Genomic DNA, 15,759 nt, shown 5'->3' with positions numbered 1-15,759 from the left:
TATTTCCGTTTTACTTCAGCTACAGGAAGCACCTGGTTGATTTTTCTTCACTTGTAACCCAAGCAACGGGCGCATTAAAAATAAAAAAAAGACTTTATTGCTGTCTCTGAAAGATTATGGTGAACATGTAGGTGACTCGTTTTGACAAAAACTGCATTTTTTGTAACTTAATCACGCTAATTGCAAGGAGATGAGATCATGAGTATAACCTCTACCTCAATTTTTTGGATGTAACAGCGACCGTCGCTTGCATAACATTGAAAAATGTGGCAAGTATATGATATGTCAAACGTCCGCTGGGCGGCGATATTATCATACTAAAGACCAAGAAACATGCACTACGGTACTCTTGTATTTATTATAATATCTTCACACCTAAATAGCGCTTTTCTGGACACTCTACCCAAAGTGCTTTACAGATATTGGGGACTCCCCTCCACTACCACCAATTTCACCCCCACCTGGATGATGTGACGGCAGCCATAGTGCAACAGGGCGCTCCCCACACATCAGCTCTCAGTGGGGAGGAGAGCAGAGTGATGAAGCCAGTTCATAGATGGGGATTATTAGGAGGCCATGATTGGTAAGGTCCCATGGAAAATTTGGCCACAGAGAGTCAGAACCTCAGTTTCATGTGTCATCCGAAGGACGGTGCCTTTTTACAGTATAGTGTCTCAATTGCTATACAAATGCATTAGGACCCACACAGACCGCAGGGTGAGCGCCCCCTACAGGTCCCACTAACACCACTTCCAACAGCAAACTTTGCTTTCCCCAAAGGTCTCCCATCAAGGTACTGGACAGACTGGGCTGTCGGTGGTGAGTGGAAGGGTGATATAGCTGGCATTTCTCATCTAAACATTAAACACGTTTTGTTTTGCTTCTCTGATTTTTTTCATTAAACAGCGGCGTTGTTTACCGCTGATAATATTTGTGTAGAGTGAAAAGCTCCTGGTTAATAACAATGTACCAAGTTGTTTCAAATACCACATTAATTAAGGGGATTTATTTTATGGAATAAATGTATCCATGCCTTCAAGAGTCCCGATTCACTTAATCTTATAGGTGATCTGTATTTAAAGACTGGCAACACCTGTAAACTATTGATGAATCAAGCAAGTAAATGTTTTAATTAAGAGCAGTCTGGCCCTTGAAGACTGAACAGTGCTTAGATGTTAGTTGAAATCACCTGTTTAATCGATCAATAGAATTGTTCCTTAAGAAACTGTCATTGAAGTCACCTACAACACCCCACTGGACTGGAGTTTTCCAGGCCCTGGGATGGAGATCCCAGATCTACAGTGATAGTAACGTTTCTACCACAGTAACACCAACAGGAAGTCTGAGCAAATGTTTTTCAAACAAAATGTCACAGCTGTTTCTCAAAGCCATACATATATATTTCTTAAGTGGCTGTGGTGTGGTCAGAATAGTAGTTCATTATAAAAAAGTGAACAGGATACTTGTAGTACAATTGTCATTATCCAGATTCTCATCTATTTTTTTATTTTTCAATCAGGTGAACATTTGGTATTATTGGTGTGGAAAAAAACCCATCTGTCTTACTCATGGGATGCAGGTCCAAAAGGCCCCTTTGAAAACAGTGTGGTTATTACCGGACACGTCTGAAGTGGGATGTTTTCATAGTTTTAATACAAAGGTGGACATATATTCTGGGAATATACAAGGAAATCTCTCATTTCTCCATCAACCATCATTTCACCTGCCTCAAGTGTAATGGGGGTAAAGAGCATGGTGTAAACCAGGGCTATAAGGGCTGCAGGCTGAGTATCCCTGCTGTATACTTCCACTTGTTTCAATCTAGAGATGTAGTGGGACCGTTTCAAAGGGCCTCACAGCTCTCCCTTTATAGAAGAGGAAATCAAGTATTTCATTTGAACACCGTTTGTGATATTTGGGGCGAGCCGGGTGCTCAGTTCGGCGCTCTTGTGATTAAATCTCCCCAGGTTGTTCCGCATTGTGCTGTTCTCCTGTAGTGAGAATCAGCTGGAATTGATTCACCTTGTAGCTGGCACAACCGCTGCCTGCCGGACAGGTCAGGCAGAGGTCTCCCACGCTGAGCAACATCATTCCAGGCACAGTTCATGGGCAGCATCTGCCAACAGTGCTCGGGGGATGTAGAGCAGCTCAGATGTGAGCAACACAATTTTTAGCCGACAGTGGATTCATATATTGATGCAACTGTAGCTTGTGTAGCCCCTGATAGCGGCTACACTGGAAGGAAGGAATCCAAAAGGAAACTGTACAGAGCAGAGTATGATGGTCTTGTGTCTTGCATGGCAAGTAGTATGGTATGGTCTGGTTTGATTTACTATAGGAGTGGATCTGTTCAGGATAACCACAGATTACTTGGTTTACCAGGGTTTCTTTCCACAAACATTTTTTTCATCATCACATTGTATTTGCTTGCTGCTCAAGGATAACAACTTTCTGTAAATCTATCACGTTGAGAACTACAGTCCTGCTTTGTTCTTCACACGTTTTTTCCCCCTGGCTGCTTTCCAGTGACGCAGAGTCAGAGCTTAAACTGGGTTATCCGTCTACCTGACCTTCTGTAATAGGGCACTCACAGCTGGTACAGTGACTGTCTGACCCCCCCTAGCAAACAGGCTGGAAATAAAGCTGGATCTATGATAATATTTCTCAGAAAGTCCAGTTCACATTAACACATCTGTCATTGAACTATTTTTAACGTGTTTTTTTTCCTAAAACAAGAACAAATGTTGCATTGGCTTGTGTCATCGTGTGTTCTGTTTGGGACAGTGGTTGCCTACTCAGTTTTCATTCCAGCTGAGCTTTAGATCTCCAGTGGTGATATGATCTGGTGCTTTTTTAGACATTTAACTTGTTTCTTCAAAGGCACACACAAGCCCGTCCACAGCTTGCTTGTCATTAATTTCTGACAAAACAGCTTATTAGTTGAGCAATGAGAATGAACAAAGGTGGGAAAGACTATATTAGAGTTACAGCTCCCACAATTAACATTTTGTTCATTTACAGAGACTCAAACTTTTTACAGTTTTACATTATGTATATGATTTGCATAATTAATGGTTTGTCAAGTCCTTAAGGCTTCCTGTTTAATTTTCTTAACTGATATGAGCAATACCAGTACCATCCTGCATACATTTAGGTGGCAGCAGATCAACATTGCAAGCCATACTTCTTATTGAAAAAGGAAATGCTCCGTTTCAGTAACGATTCTGCAGCTTATCTCTGCCTGCAAGAGGTACATTTCTTAACAGCTGCTCTTTGAAGTGAGGTTAATGGTACATTATTGGACAAACAAAACATTTCAGTTTTGCAGTGCAAAGACATCTCAGAGGAATCTAAATAAAGAAGTGGGTTCCCATGTGTCTGCAAATTTTAAGAAGATAAAAAAAGCACTCAAGCTTCCAAGGACATTGATATTTGTGAGTATCGCTAATAAACTAAAAGTAAAAAGAGCTAAAAGTAACCAGCTGTCTGTAAAGAGGAACTATTAATAAATGTATATGTTTTTATTGTCTATGAAGTGGTAGAAAAATAACCATCGAGAGAGCTGAGTTCTTCTGATTCTAGTGTTCTCGTGACAAACGTTAAAACTTTTTTTATGGGGACAATTTACTTCTGTTCTCAGTTGAATGTTACTCCTTATAACTTACAACCCGTCTCAATATCTTAAATGTCAGAAAACAAAAGAACTCTAGTGGTATATATCGGTTTAAAGCATTTCCAAAGTAAGGCACAGCAGGTCAAGTGCCAATTTTAAAAAATTCTTTCTGCATCCCCTGTTTATAAGCCCCTCATGCCCCCCTCCACCATCTCCACTTTAAGTTGACAACCAACAAACAGAAACACAATACGATTTTATACTTTTATTAATAAAGTCATAAATTTAACAATAAATTACACCATCATTTACATCTTTTTTTTTATAAATTCTTTTCTGTAAAATATATTTTACAATAACCTTGAAATAAAAAAAATAAACCGGGTGTCGAGTTAAACCGCTGGAGATGCGGCTGTTCTTCCCTGCAACACAGTTTACACTGCTGCTCCTGGGGCTCAAAATACCACAGGCGGCTCCCTCTCCCTGGGACAGGACAGCTCCCCACGGCAGCCTTGCAATCCTGCGTTACAGCCTCTTAAGACGACGGTCGTCACTGTGTGTCCCACGAAGGGCGGCTGGGGAAGACGACTTGTTCCACAGCCGTGATCTATAAACAATACGGGGGCCACGTTTGTCGTGATCAAAGCACATACAGGAACGTCCTGTAAAAACCAAATCTCTCCAGCCTAGTCAAATCCCCGGGACTTGTGGGAAAAACGTTTTTTCTCACCATCACAAATTTCACTTCAAATAAACTTATCACACTTCGTTTTTCAAGGGCCGAGGACTGTTTGGGGAAAAAAATGGAAATTATCTTACATCTGACCACAGCTGTATTTAAAAAAACACCTATTTTCCAAAGGAGCACCGTTCAAACACAGAATCTGAGCAACACATAATACACCATCACCGTAAAGCAACAGACCCTTGTTGATTGTGAAGAAAAGACCAGAGAAGTTCTAAAATGCTTTACTGAGTTATATTTTTATCAAACTCTAGCAAAGAATTAGAGGGCATAGGGGAATTTGCTCTAGTGCTGCATTTTTTTAGGTGTATTTTTTAAAATCTTATTTAGGTGACAGGTGTATTTTTTAAAATCTTTGTACTGGCCATTACAAAATTAAGTGGATTCGCATAAGAGGAAAAAAAAGCCATTTGAATATTAAAGCTGCAGGACATCAAACCACTTAAATCACTGTTATAATTTGTGCATACTGCCCATTGCTTACTTTAATTTAGATGCGTTGTGCAAGGTACTTGCTTGTAACTCGGGTAATATCGAAACGTCTTTGAAGGTAATATGACAATCAAGGTGAACTCTGCAGTACAGACCATTTCTTTCCAAATTTTGAAATTTGACAAAAGTGATGATCCGATTTTAATTATTGCCCATGAACATAAAAGTAGCTTAAATATATAGTTCTTGAATACAAATTAAATCGGATAACAGCACATACACAGCTGCGAAGGACTGCACATTCCACAATATAACAGATTATATTTTATGAAAGAAGGTGAAAGCCAGGTGCTTGCAAAATATTTGCAAATTACTGAATACTACACCTTATAGCTTACTCTCCCCTGTGATAAAAACATATTGCATGGCATTGGGCAAAAATCCCCAGGGACTTAACTGGTTTCCCCAGTTATTTCAGATCATCTCTGTAATGGATTTTTTAAATGGAGCCAAGCAGTATTTCTGTAAGGCTCCCAACACTGAACAAAGCCAAGCACTACACCAAGTTTGATAAATGTCAGCTGCCTTCTGCAGAACCATGCAGATGCAAGTTAAATGTTTCAACAGTATCCAGTAAACCTGGATTGACAACATTCTCCTTCCTATGCATACATATACCATGTATGAGAAATACAATATATTATGCATAGTATTACATCCATGCATCTATGTTATTAAGAAGTTCTTAAACACCACAAACTTTTCAATGTCGGAACAACAAATGACTATTTACAGCTTCTCTAAGTAATGTAAAAAATCAGCCAACGAGGTGGAAGATTCCTGTGAGAGTGGAGAGATTACTGCAGAAGCAGGGTAAAGTGCTGTGACACTGAGTGAAGGCAAATTCATTAAGTCAGAAATGGCTTTTCCACTGGCTTCAAACTGAGCACAGGCAAGAACAGAGTGATGATTTTAAGCAGCAATGGTTTGGTACCAAGAGAGTATCCTCTGCATCATGGACCAAAAAACAAAATTCTAGCACTACTGAGGGATGAGCAAATAGGTAATAAGAGTCGTCACGTAGCAGGGGAAAATTCACTGCCAAACCGATCAAACTATTTGAAGTATTTATTTTTCCTTCAAAAGTCAACATTTGGAAGCAAATACCTTGGCTCATATCTGCAAAACATTAATTATCCTTCAAAAGGATGCAGAAATGTAATTTTTTTAAATTTGAAGTGTTGAAAATGTAAGCTTTAGTTTTGACCAGGAAAGGGCACTGCGATGGAATCAACAGAAACGGTACATAAGTCAAGAATACCCAAGTTAAACCTTGGTTTCTTCTTTTAGCAAGCTCAAAACCAGCAGACTAGTCTGCAGAAATGATATGCAGATAGCATCAAAACCTTCTATTGCAGATAAAACAGATGTCTAAGTGTAATATACACCACAGTGGTTCTGAGAAGACTCAGATGATTTGCAAAGGGCCACAGTGGACAAGAACTGTTGTAACCTCATGTCAGACCCTGCCCTGTATTAGCCGTTATTGGCACTTCCCTGGCTGACCATCAGCATGTTTAAGTTTACTATAACTTAAAAATGACAAGAATGTCTGCAGGCATTTTGAAAACTCCAAGACATACAGACTCACTAGCCATTCTAAATGTAGAGTGATCTACATTCACAGTCTGTCATACTTTATAAATATCAAAGGCCAACAATTTTTCCAATTTAATATGAGCATATTATGTTGATTAACCTGTTCTGACCCTACACATACCTGACCCATGTACAGAACGAGCACTAGAGCAGACAAAAATTAAGAAGACTGAAGGAAAGATGTACAATATTTAGGCCAGCATGCTAATCCCACATTTCTGGCAATAGATTTGCAGGGACTGAAATCAGGATTTAAATATGGTATTGGGCATTGAATATTAAGAGAATAGATAAAGAGTAACCGAGAATTAAATAAGGAGGTCATTTATTTTCTCCTCTGCTGTGTGAGAAACCTGTCCTTGATGTTATTAAGATGCCAAGAGAAAGGCCACAGATTGTGCCCACCTGCTCACTCACTCTAACTACTTACTACTCATCCTGCAAAGCCTGTGGCAGTACAACAGCCAGGGCAGCACTCCCTGAGGGCTCCTAGCCAAGATCAGCAGCTCAGCAAAAACAGAGCTAAAAAAAGCATCTTACTGATCTTTAAAATCCCAACAGAGAATCCAATTTGTGTATATATATTTTAATTCGTTCAATACGTATTCATTGAGCCTTATTAAAAACTATTTCAAATAACGTCAGCCTGAATATCATCTTCTTATATTTATGCAATGGACAACATTTTGCAACCCTTTGCGCACAAATATGGAATGAATTAATTTTCCCCATAGAAAGGGCATTCCTGGGCAAAAATTGTTGATTGCATCACAATTTCTTAATTTCTCAATTGTAAATAGCATTTTTACACAAATACTAAGATGTTCTAATCTGTAAAATCTGACCATGTATATCATTCACTGTGTATTATAGGAAGTTGCTAAATTATCTTTTAAACTATGAAAAGGATTTTCTAATTGCCAACTAGCAGTTGTGTATATGTTGCTATTGGTAAGAATGATTTGCTTGCCTGCTGTGTCTGGCAGGAAGAAAATTATTTAACACTGTTCACATCTGTGTAGGCAACAATATGCAACCTTTTGAAGCTAGTTGAATGTCCAAACAGCATTTCAAAATATCCAAATGAATCTTGCTCCCTGTGGTTTTTCCTTTGAACTAGCAGCATTTAAAAACTATACCCTTAGCAAGCACTGTTGGGAAAGCCCTCAGAGGCAGGGCAGTAGTAAAGTTCTTTGTGGCTCTTAGTGAGACATGCACCAAGCAAATTCAAACAACCATCATGAACTTAACCTCGAAAATTCAATTTTTTATGGACCACCACTGCAGTTGTTTCTACAGTTTCGTTAACTTAGTTTTCATTAAATTGAATCCCTGGTTTCAGACGGCAACCCTAGAATAGTGTTGTTCTCTTGAAAAGGTCTGATGCTCCAGCGTCTACAAGTCATTCAGGAGTCACAGAAAAGTTATTTATTGTGCGTCTAAAGTTTTCTTTAGTATCACGTATCCCAGTTACATTCTTTGCAGGCGATTTTTACTAATCTCAACTCCAGCTCAAAGGCGTCAGGCCGCTCCTGTGGATTGGCGGCCAGCATCTCCTTAATGAGCTGTTTCATGCTGGCATTCATGCTTTTCTTCTTGACGGGGATGTGGAGTTCCATCTTGGGGTTTTCTAAGAGAGCTTCCCCAACAGGCACAATCTCTGAGCCCTGCTTGACATAGCTCCCCAACAGTTCTTTCTTGGTCTCCGTATCAATGAAGGTGATGCGCTCCAGCATGGCCCAGATGATGATACCCAGAGCAAAGATGTCTGCTTTGGCTGTGTAGTGACCCTCCCACACCTCTGGGGCCATATAAAAGTCTGTTCCACACGCTGTAGACAGGAAACACTTGTTGACATTAGCGGGCTCTTCGGGGTTCAGCCCAGAAGATGAGCACACTTTGCTCAAGCCAAAGTCCGCCACTTTGAGCGTAGGCTCAGGCACGCCTGTGGGAGTCCTGCTCTGCGAGATAAGGATGTTGTCTGGTTTGAGGTCCCTGTGGATGATCTGGTTCTTGTGCAGAAAGGCCAGGGCACTGCCCAGCTGGAGCATGAAGCTGGTGTTAGTCTTACGGCTGGGCTTTCGTGAAAGCAGGTAGGCATTCATGTCTCCCCCGTCACAGAAGTCCATGACAAACCACAGGTAGTAGGCGCTACGTGGATCAAAGGCAATCTCTCCTTTCAATGATGTTTCCACCAGCTTGAAAATAAAAAAGTGATGTTATTTGTCAACACTACCTGTACAGATATAAGAATTTCATTTTATTGCAGGTGATAGCTTGCAGTGCTGTAGTAGGATTGCAGAGATTGATATCAGCAAGGAATCTCAGCCTCAGAGCAAAACATGGTCATTGTGCTAAAAAAGCAATGACAGTCCTCCAGAAAAAGTGAAAGTGCAAATAACGCTTTCTATTTCTTACAAGAAGTGCTAAAATACAGTAGATTCTATGCAATTTGTAGAAAAAGGTCACATGAAGGACACACAGATTTCAATATTTTGGATTGATAAAAGAGGGGAAATCATCCATTTTATACAGAAAAACCTATAACAAAATTAAATGCATTGTCTGCATTAGAAAACAATTGAGGCAGTTACATAAAACACCAACAGAAACATTTCTGCAAGAAACCTGGGATGGCTGCCAAAATTCCAGCCATGGCAAAGCACTGAAGTGACTAACAAGCTATTTAAAATGCTTTCATGCACTGCTGTGATTTCATAATCAAGAATTAAAAGGCACTCTCACCAAGATGTCAATGTATTTATTACTTCAGAGACGCTACAGGCACTGGATAAAACAGTTCAAACAGGAGGACGTTGCAGTAACTCCTGAAAGGGCACCATCTGACTTGCATTTAGCCCTGACCTAACAGAACCTACAGGTGTGCCCAACCTTTCTCCACATTAAGGGCACAGTGGTGACCAGCCGAAGCACAAAGAGCCACACAGACTAACATCAAGAACAAAAATGACTAAGATAATACTGATAAATATGGACAAATACAGTTTTCAGCTCAATAACAAGTTAATAAAAACAATAACTATGCAGGCTATTCAACATTGTACAGATTCTCAATTTTCTATAGTTAAAGCACCTGTCACACAATAGCTCAAGGAGAAAGAGACCTTTTGAATGCAAGAAAAAAATGAAAAAAGAAAACACTTTCCAACATCTGTTACTATTGCTCTGTAATTGTTGTGGTTAGCACCGATCATGTGAACACTGGACTGGAGAGGAATGTGCTCTATCAATGAAGTGCAGACAAAACTAAAGAACAAGGACAGAGCTAAAAATGAGATGCATCCTAACTGCTGACTTAGAAGCATCCAGTAGCTTGTGAGTACGTACAAGCTCCGACCTGCAATTTCCCATGTATAGGTGCTACACAAAAAAGTAGTCCAGGTCACAAAATTCTCAGGAAAAAAAACATCCATACTGTAAAGAAATTCCAGAGTAAAATGTTAATACAAATAAATGTTTCTTAATTAAATTAATTAAAAGACCCAGATTATATACAACTTATATATTTAATAAATAATATTTAATACTATTGAAAGGTAAGGTAAAATTTATAAAGTCATCAAAATTGGCTTAGTTGACACCATCATCCAGGGAGAAGAAATAAACACTTTCAGTGAGATTCTAAAAACTGCCTATTAAATAGATACATGTATAAAATCAAATAAATAATTGATCTAAATAACAATAAATTATTGCAGTGCTTATGGTCCTCAATGATTTGCTGATCAGGAAATCTTTTAATAGTCAATTAATATTAAATATCAGTATTCTCCAGTAATTACACTGGAAAAATCAAGAGTCACACATTTGCTGTATGCCAGGTTAACGGCAACCTTATATGTTTGCAGGATATGACCCCAGATAAACCCAGGAAAGTGCAGCGGTGGATGTCATACAGCAACCCACAGGTACCTCCAACAAACTCCACACACCCACACCCCAGAAGGGGGGGCATGATTCGGTTTTCAGTTCCACGGCACCCGTGTGGCAACATAGTCAGGCTTAAACTAAACTGGGGACGGCAAACGTGAGAAAATAACGAAACTGGCGATCTTCAACAAAACCAACAGCCGCATACCTGCAGGTAGAGCGAGGAGCTGGAGCCGTGCGTCATCCTCTGCACCAGGCTGTCTCGCTGCAGGATGCACTCTTCCAGGTGGATGACGTTGGGGTGCTGGCTCTGGATGCTGCTCAAAGCCCAGAACTCCCGCAAGGCCAGCTCCACGTTTTCAGGAGCGTGGCACCGGATCTTCTTGACGGCCACACGAGCGCCGGTCTTCCTCACCAGTGCCTCGTACACCACACCATAGCTGCCACGCCCCACCTCCTGGATGAGCTCATACTTGGGCTGGCTACTCACCATTCTCTCACCACCCACTCGCTGAAACAAAGCAGACAGAGAGCTGGAGAGTGCTCTCCCAAAACAACGACAGTACGTAGTTGGCAGTATGAAAGGGGCAGCAGAGAATTCATTAAATACTTGAATGTACATAAAACAAGTTTGATGATGTCAGCAATAATATTTTAAACTACGGTATCATCCCAAATATTTTAACTCCCTAAACCACTAAACCTTTTAATATATAATTTGGGTTAACCGAATTTCTGTAGTATTTTCCCCCCACTATTTTGCTTCATCTGTAGAGTCTGACAGTTCTGCGGTACAACACAGTTTGCAGAAAACTGCTGAGATATAATAATTAATGCAAAAGCATTAATTTTGGTGTATCCTACTGTGAAATCTGAATCCTTTTCCTTACCTTAAGCAACCAGAAAAATATTTAACAGCAATTCTTGTTAAAAGTGTGCTGAAAAACATATCTCATTATATTAATATTAGGCCCATAGTGCTACCCAGTAGAGGATAACAATAAACAATTAAGCCAGCTTGTACTTTATAACAGTTTGTCTCATACCATGGTAAAATTAGATTTAAGAGAAAATGCTATTGATTGTTAATTCCTTTTCTCAACCTATGTCTGACACCAAGCTCTACAATTTGCTTTCACCTTTGCACGTGGATACATTCTGGACTGTCATTTCAAGCCACAGGCTGTGATGTTGCAAAAAGCACCTGATGTACAAAATAACCACACTTACACAGCCTCTACTTCCTTGACTGCAACTTGAGCAGAGCAGTCTCTCTTGGCATGCAATTCAGTCTCTTCCTGTCTGAGCCTCAAGTTAAATAAATGGGACCTTGTATAGAACCAAAGGCTGCTCTCAGTGGCAAGTGAGAATAAAGACTAATCCCATGAAATTAGTTAACCAACAGTAATGCTAAAAGAATTGCATTTTTTAACAGCATCTGAGCAATACAACTCACAATCTGAACTACTGGTATTTTCTGTAATACTCCTATCCAAAGGCTGAGCATTATCACCATCCTACACTAACATGCTGACTTGTGTCCAGGTTTCTCTCGTACTTTGTTTTAAAAAGGGGAAACTATTCTAAAAGCTTTAAAACCTTCAAACAGATGCTGCAAACGTCTCTTAAAGAGCATGCAGTTTCTGCCCTTGCTCGATTTTGAAGTGGAGTAGCCAAGTGCCCTGCACCTAATTTTTAAAACGCGACTGAAAAATGCAAGCGAAAACAAACAGCCATTCGCAAACACTATGCAATTTCCTTTTAAACGTCAGAAAGCAACCCTTCTATTGTTTTCTATTCAACTAGATTCAGTTGCAATGTTCCAGTTTGCAAAGGGAGAGCCAGTGCTTTCACTTTCTGTACCGCACACAGGAGTGTTCCAGGAAGATCCCGCTTCTATTCAAGCTACGAAGCACAACCGTGTGGTAATGCACTAGGACGTCTCATATTTCACAACACACCGCTTGTGACAAACGTCAATACTAGAAACTATCGTTAGTACACAGTTTTGTTTCGCGCGTCAACGTCCTTTTAAGGCACCAAACTCTAGAAAACTCGAGTGCAACGTGGTGAAGCTACTGTTGCCACTGTTTATCTATCATTGGGGCTACCCATCTAAAACACCGACTGGACACTGGACTGGACAGTGTCTTTACTCGTGAACAGTGGAAAAGGCGTAAAGGAATGGGTATCCTACACGGCGAGGCTAGACTGTCTCCAGCTCATGTTCGACCTCAACGGCCCCTGTCATATTAGTGTGTAAGCTAGGCTTAAGCCATCACGTTACGTTTCTGAACTTAAACCCAGCACAGTCGTATTTTCAGTAATGGACCGCTGCTTAACAGACGAATGAATTTTAAGCCAGCAAGGGCAACCCCCCCCCCCCCATGAAGTGAACTGCAGCTCCTGCCGGCGGTGTGTGCACCTCGATCTAGAACTAGATCGGGCTCAGCCGCGCAGGTGGCAATACTGTCAACTAGAACTACAGGCTAGTACGCAGCACGCCGCATCATCCCTCCGAGCAGAGCCAGGAGCGAACAGCAGGACGTGAGCGCGGTTGTAAGCCGTCCAAGTGCTGCTCCCAGCGCCCCTATTCAGAACACGGACACAACAACACCAGGCGATGCCGGCGCATTTCTAATCCAACGAGAACGACAACGGTTTCGCCCGCACGACAAAATAAGGCCCGCCACTATCCGTGAGCAGCAAAACGTGGCTCCTGAATATTTTATAGTGCAGTACACAAACACAATGGGGACGACAGGCGTGTTTCACACTGAAGCGAGTCCCTCTTCACAAAGACCGCAGATAAGGAGACCGAGAACCTGGATTGCGTGCGAACACTACGTTAATCTAGAAAGTTGAAAAAATACGAAGGTTACTACAATTCGCCTCAGCTCTTTCACACACAATCCTGTGTGTAACACTTAATGGATCCGAAACCACTGCTTATTGTCCCCCGTGTCCCTGGACAACAGCTTTTCTTACACCAGTGGGGGGATAACCCGCACGTCTTCATCTACCTGCCACACGACGAGGAAGGCCAATAATCAGATCAAATAAAAATAAAAATAAAAATAAAACCCCCAAAGGGTGTTACCTGATCGAAACGTTTTTCTCTTTCACGGGATCATTTGCTGCCTTCTCCCTCGCGCTGTGGATTTTGCTGGCAGCCATTATAGACCGCCGCGCTCGCGCTCGCTCTCGCGCTGCTTCCCGTGCCAGCGAGCTGTGCGAGTGAGCGAGCGAGAGGAGCTCGCGGACCTGCTTCGGAGGAGCTTCCCGGTCCCGGCGCGCGCCCGCCCGCTCACCCTTAACGGGAAGGAGACGGTAGCTCTGAAACACACGGAAAAACAAACAACAACAACAAAAAAAGACAAAGACAGACTCCCGCTCCCCAGTGTTTTGGAAGGACTGTTTCTGACGAGTGACCTCGCAAAACGAGAGAAACGTTTCAGGACAGTTAAGCATCTGGGAGCAGCGTAGGCTTCCCCACCCCCTTTCTCCTCCATCCCCCAACCCCACCGAAACAAATCTCCCCTCCCTCTCCCAACCCCTTCCGAGACAAAATATTTGACCAAATATTATTTATTTTTTATTGAACTATACAAATGACAAGCTGATACACGAGAAGAAGAGCCACTACGGTGGTATATTTAATAGCAGGGGGGCGGCGTCACCCCGCAGCCACGGCCAGAGACCGTATAAGAAACCATTTTCAAATTCGGTGCACGCGCCGGGCATCGCTCACCCCGATGAGTCCGGAGGGGAGTCATTCAAGAACCCCCTTGCTCAAGGATCCTTTCCCAAAACATAGATCCGCATTTAAATAGTGTAATAATTAATATTTTTTAATCAAAATAACACGGTTCATCCTGGTCTAAGATCTGACACTACTGACTTTCCGCGAAAACAATTGCGCTGAAAGCCCTCTTAAGGAGTATGGGTTGGTTCGCTCCAAGTGGCTCAGGGACGGGTAGGATTATTTTAAAAGGGTGACAAAGGAGAAAGAAATGTTTGTATCCTGAAGAAAATAGGGTTCGTCCCTCATTTAAATAGACAGATAATAATAAAACTGACATAAAAAAGGAAGTGTAATACAGAAACGCTGCTTGCTTTACACCTATTAAATAACGTTTAACGAGAAAGACGCAACCGCCCCCTTATTTTTTACCCTATGAAACATTCTCTTAAAGGGGCCGCTCCAAAAACAGAAAGTTGACATTAGGTTATTTAATGGAAAAGCTTAACAGAAACAAACATATGAAACCTCCCAGGCAATCTAAAATGGTTTACCTGATTATGTTAGAAACAGCTCATGTACACTGGAATGGTCATACTGTGATAAACATGCATATATTTCAGATCTGGTGTCTTAAATAAGGGGTTCATGGAAGTTCACAAAATGTTAAGTGGGACTAATCTTCAGTTGTCAATTTAGCCACATAAAATCTATCAGCATTCCATATGTTTAAAATAACAAAAAAGTCATGAAGAAACACCCCACCAGAGATCCAATCCCAACCTGTTCTCCTTTCAGGAAGGGTTGAAGTACAGGGCTCATGGGTCAAAGAGCCTGGATTTACAATATTACAATATTTAAACTGGTGGTTCCCACTTCTCTGGTCTGGTGAGCTGGGCATCAAGTCATAACTATCAGATTCTCATTTCGCAAGAGAACCAATGTTGCATCTCTCTTACCCCGATAAACTGCACATAAACCTTTCGAACATCTAGAGTTTTCATTCTGAACCGACTGCTCTATAAAGAAAGCGGATGGATGTTTAACTTGTCAGTCTCGATGCGTAGTGCATAACGCGGACTGGTTGAGACTCCTTGGAGAGGGCTGCGAGAGTTTTTGTTGTGTGAGGATGTGCGCTGTCCCTGCTTCCCGGATGGGAGGTTCTCAAGTCAGGAAGGGCCCACAGCAAGGGCAGCAGGTGATGTCCAGCACTCAATACTGTGCAGTCAGGCTTCTTTGAGACACTCCAAGTAGAGTTCTGCAGAGACACTGCTGGCCAGGCTACAATATTTCAACCTTCATATCAGTCTTGGGGGAGTGTTGTGGCTCTTTGGTCACCGTATCAGGTGACCAGTAATTGCCAGACTGTATATGACTGTAACATCTTGTCAGGTTAGAAATGGCTGTCAGTGAGCAACACTGGACTAACATGACCTGAAGAAGGCTCCATGGCCGAAACGTTGTGTTCTCTTTCTTCCTTTTTCAGTTTGGAATAAACCTATTACTTGTTCCTTTGCAGCCTACACATGCTGACGCAGCTACCCACCTGGACTAACATAGTCCAGCCTCCTATACAATAAGAATGTGAAAGTGTCATTAAGTGGTAAGCTGGACATATTGGTTTCTTTCTGTGGTTTTCTTTCTTGATTTTCACCAGGCCTGACATTCAACACATTA

The 15,759-nt window shown here is 41.4% G+C and overlaps 1 protein-coding gene across 1 annotated transcript; it reads right to left on the bottom strand.

The window, feature by feature from the left end:
- Positions 1 to 3,865: 3,865 nt before the first annotated feature.
- Positions 3,866 to 14,238, bottom strand: pdik1l (PDLIM1 interacting kinase 1 like). Its single transcript, XM_088933069.1, has 3 exons — positions 13,441 to 14,238; positions 10,549 to 10,851; positions 3,866 to 8,647 (listed from the first exon to the last, which is right to left on the bottom strand). The coding sequence occupies exons 2-3, from the start codon at positions 10,831 to 10,833 to the stop codon at positions 7,907 to 7,909; spliced, it is 1,026 nt and encodes a 341-aa protein (XP_088789195.1). The 5' UTR covers positions 10,834 to 10,851; positions 13,441 to 14,238; the 3' UTR covers positions 3,866 to 7,906.
- Between the last annotated feature and the right edge of the window lie 1,521 nt (positions 14,239 to 15,759).

This window comes from Atractosteus spatula, chromosome 14 (genome assembly GCF_055471065.1).
Source record: "Atractosteus spatula isolate fAtrSpa1 chromosome 14, fAtrSpa1.hap1, whole genome shotgun sequence".
Taxonomy (NCBI): Eukaryota; Metazoa; Chordata; class Actinopteri; order Semionotiformes; family Lepisosteidae; genus Atractosteus; species Atractosteus spatula.
The sequence above is the reverse complement of the archived record's forward strand: the minus strand, read 5'-3'. Positions and strand labels throughout refer to the sequence as shown.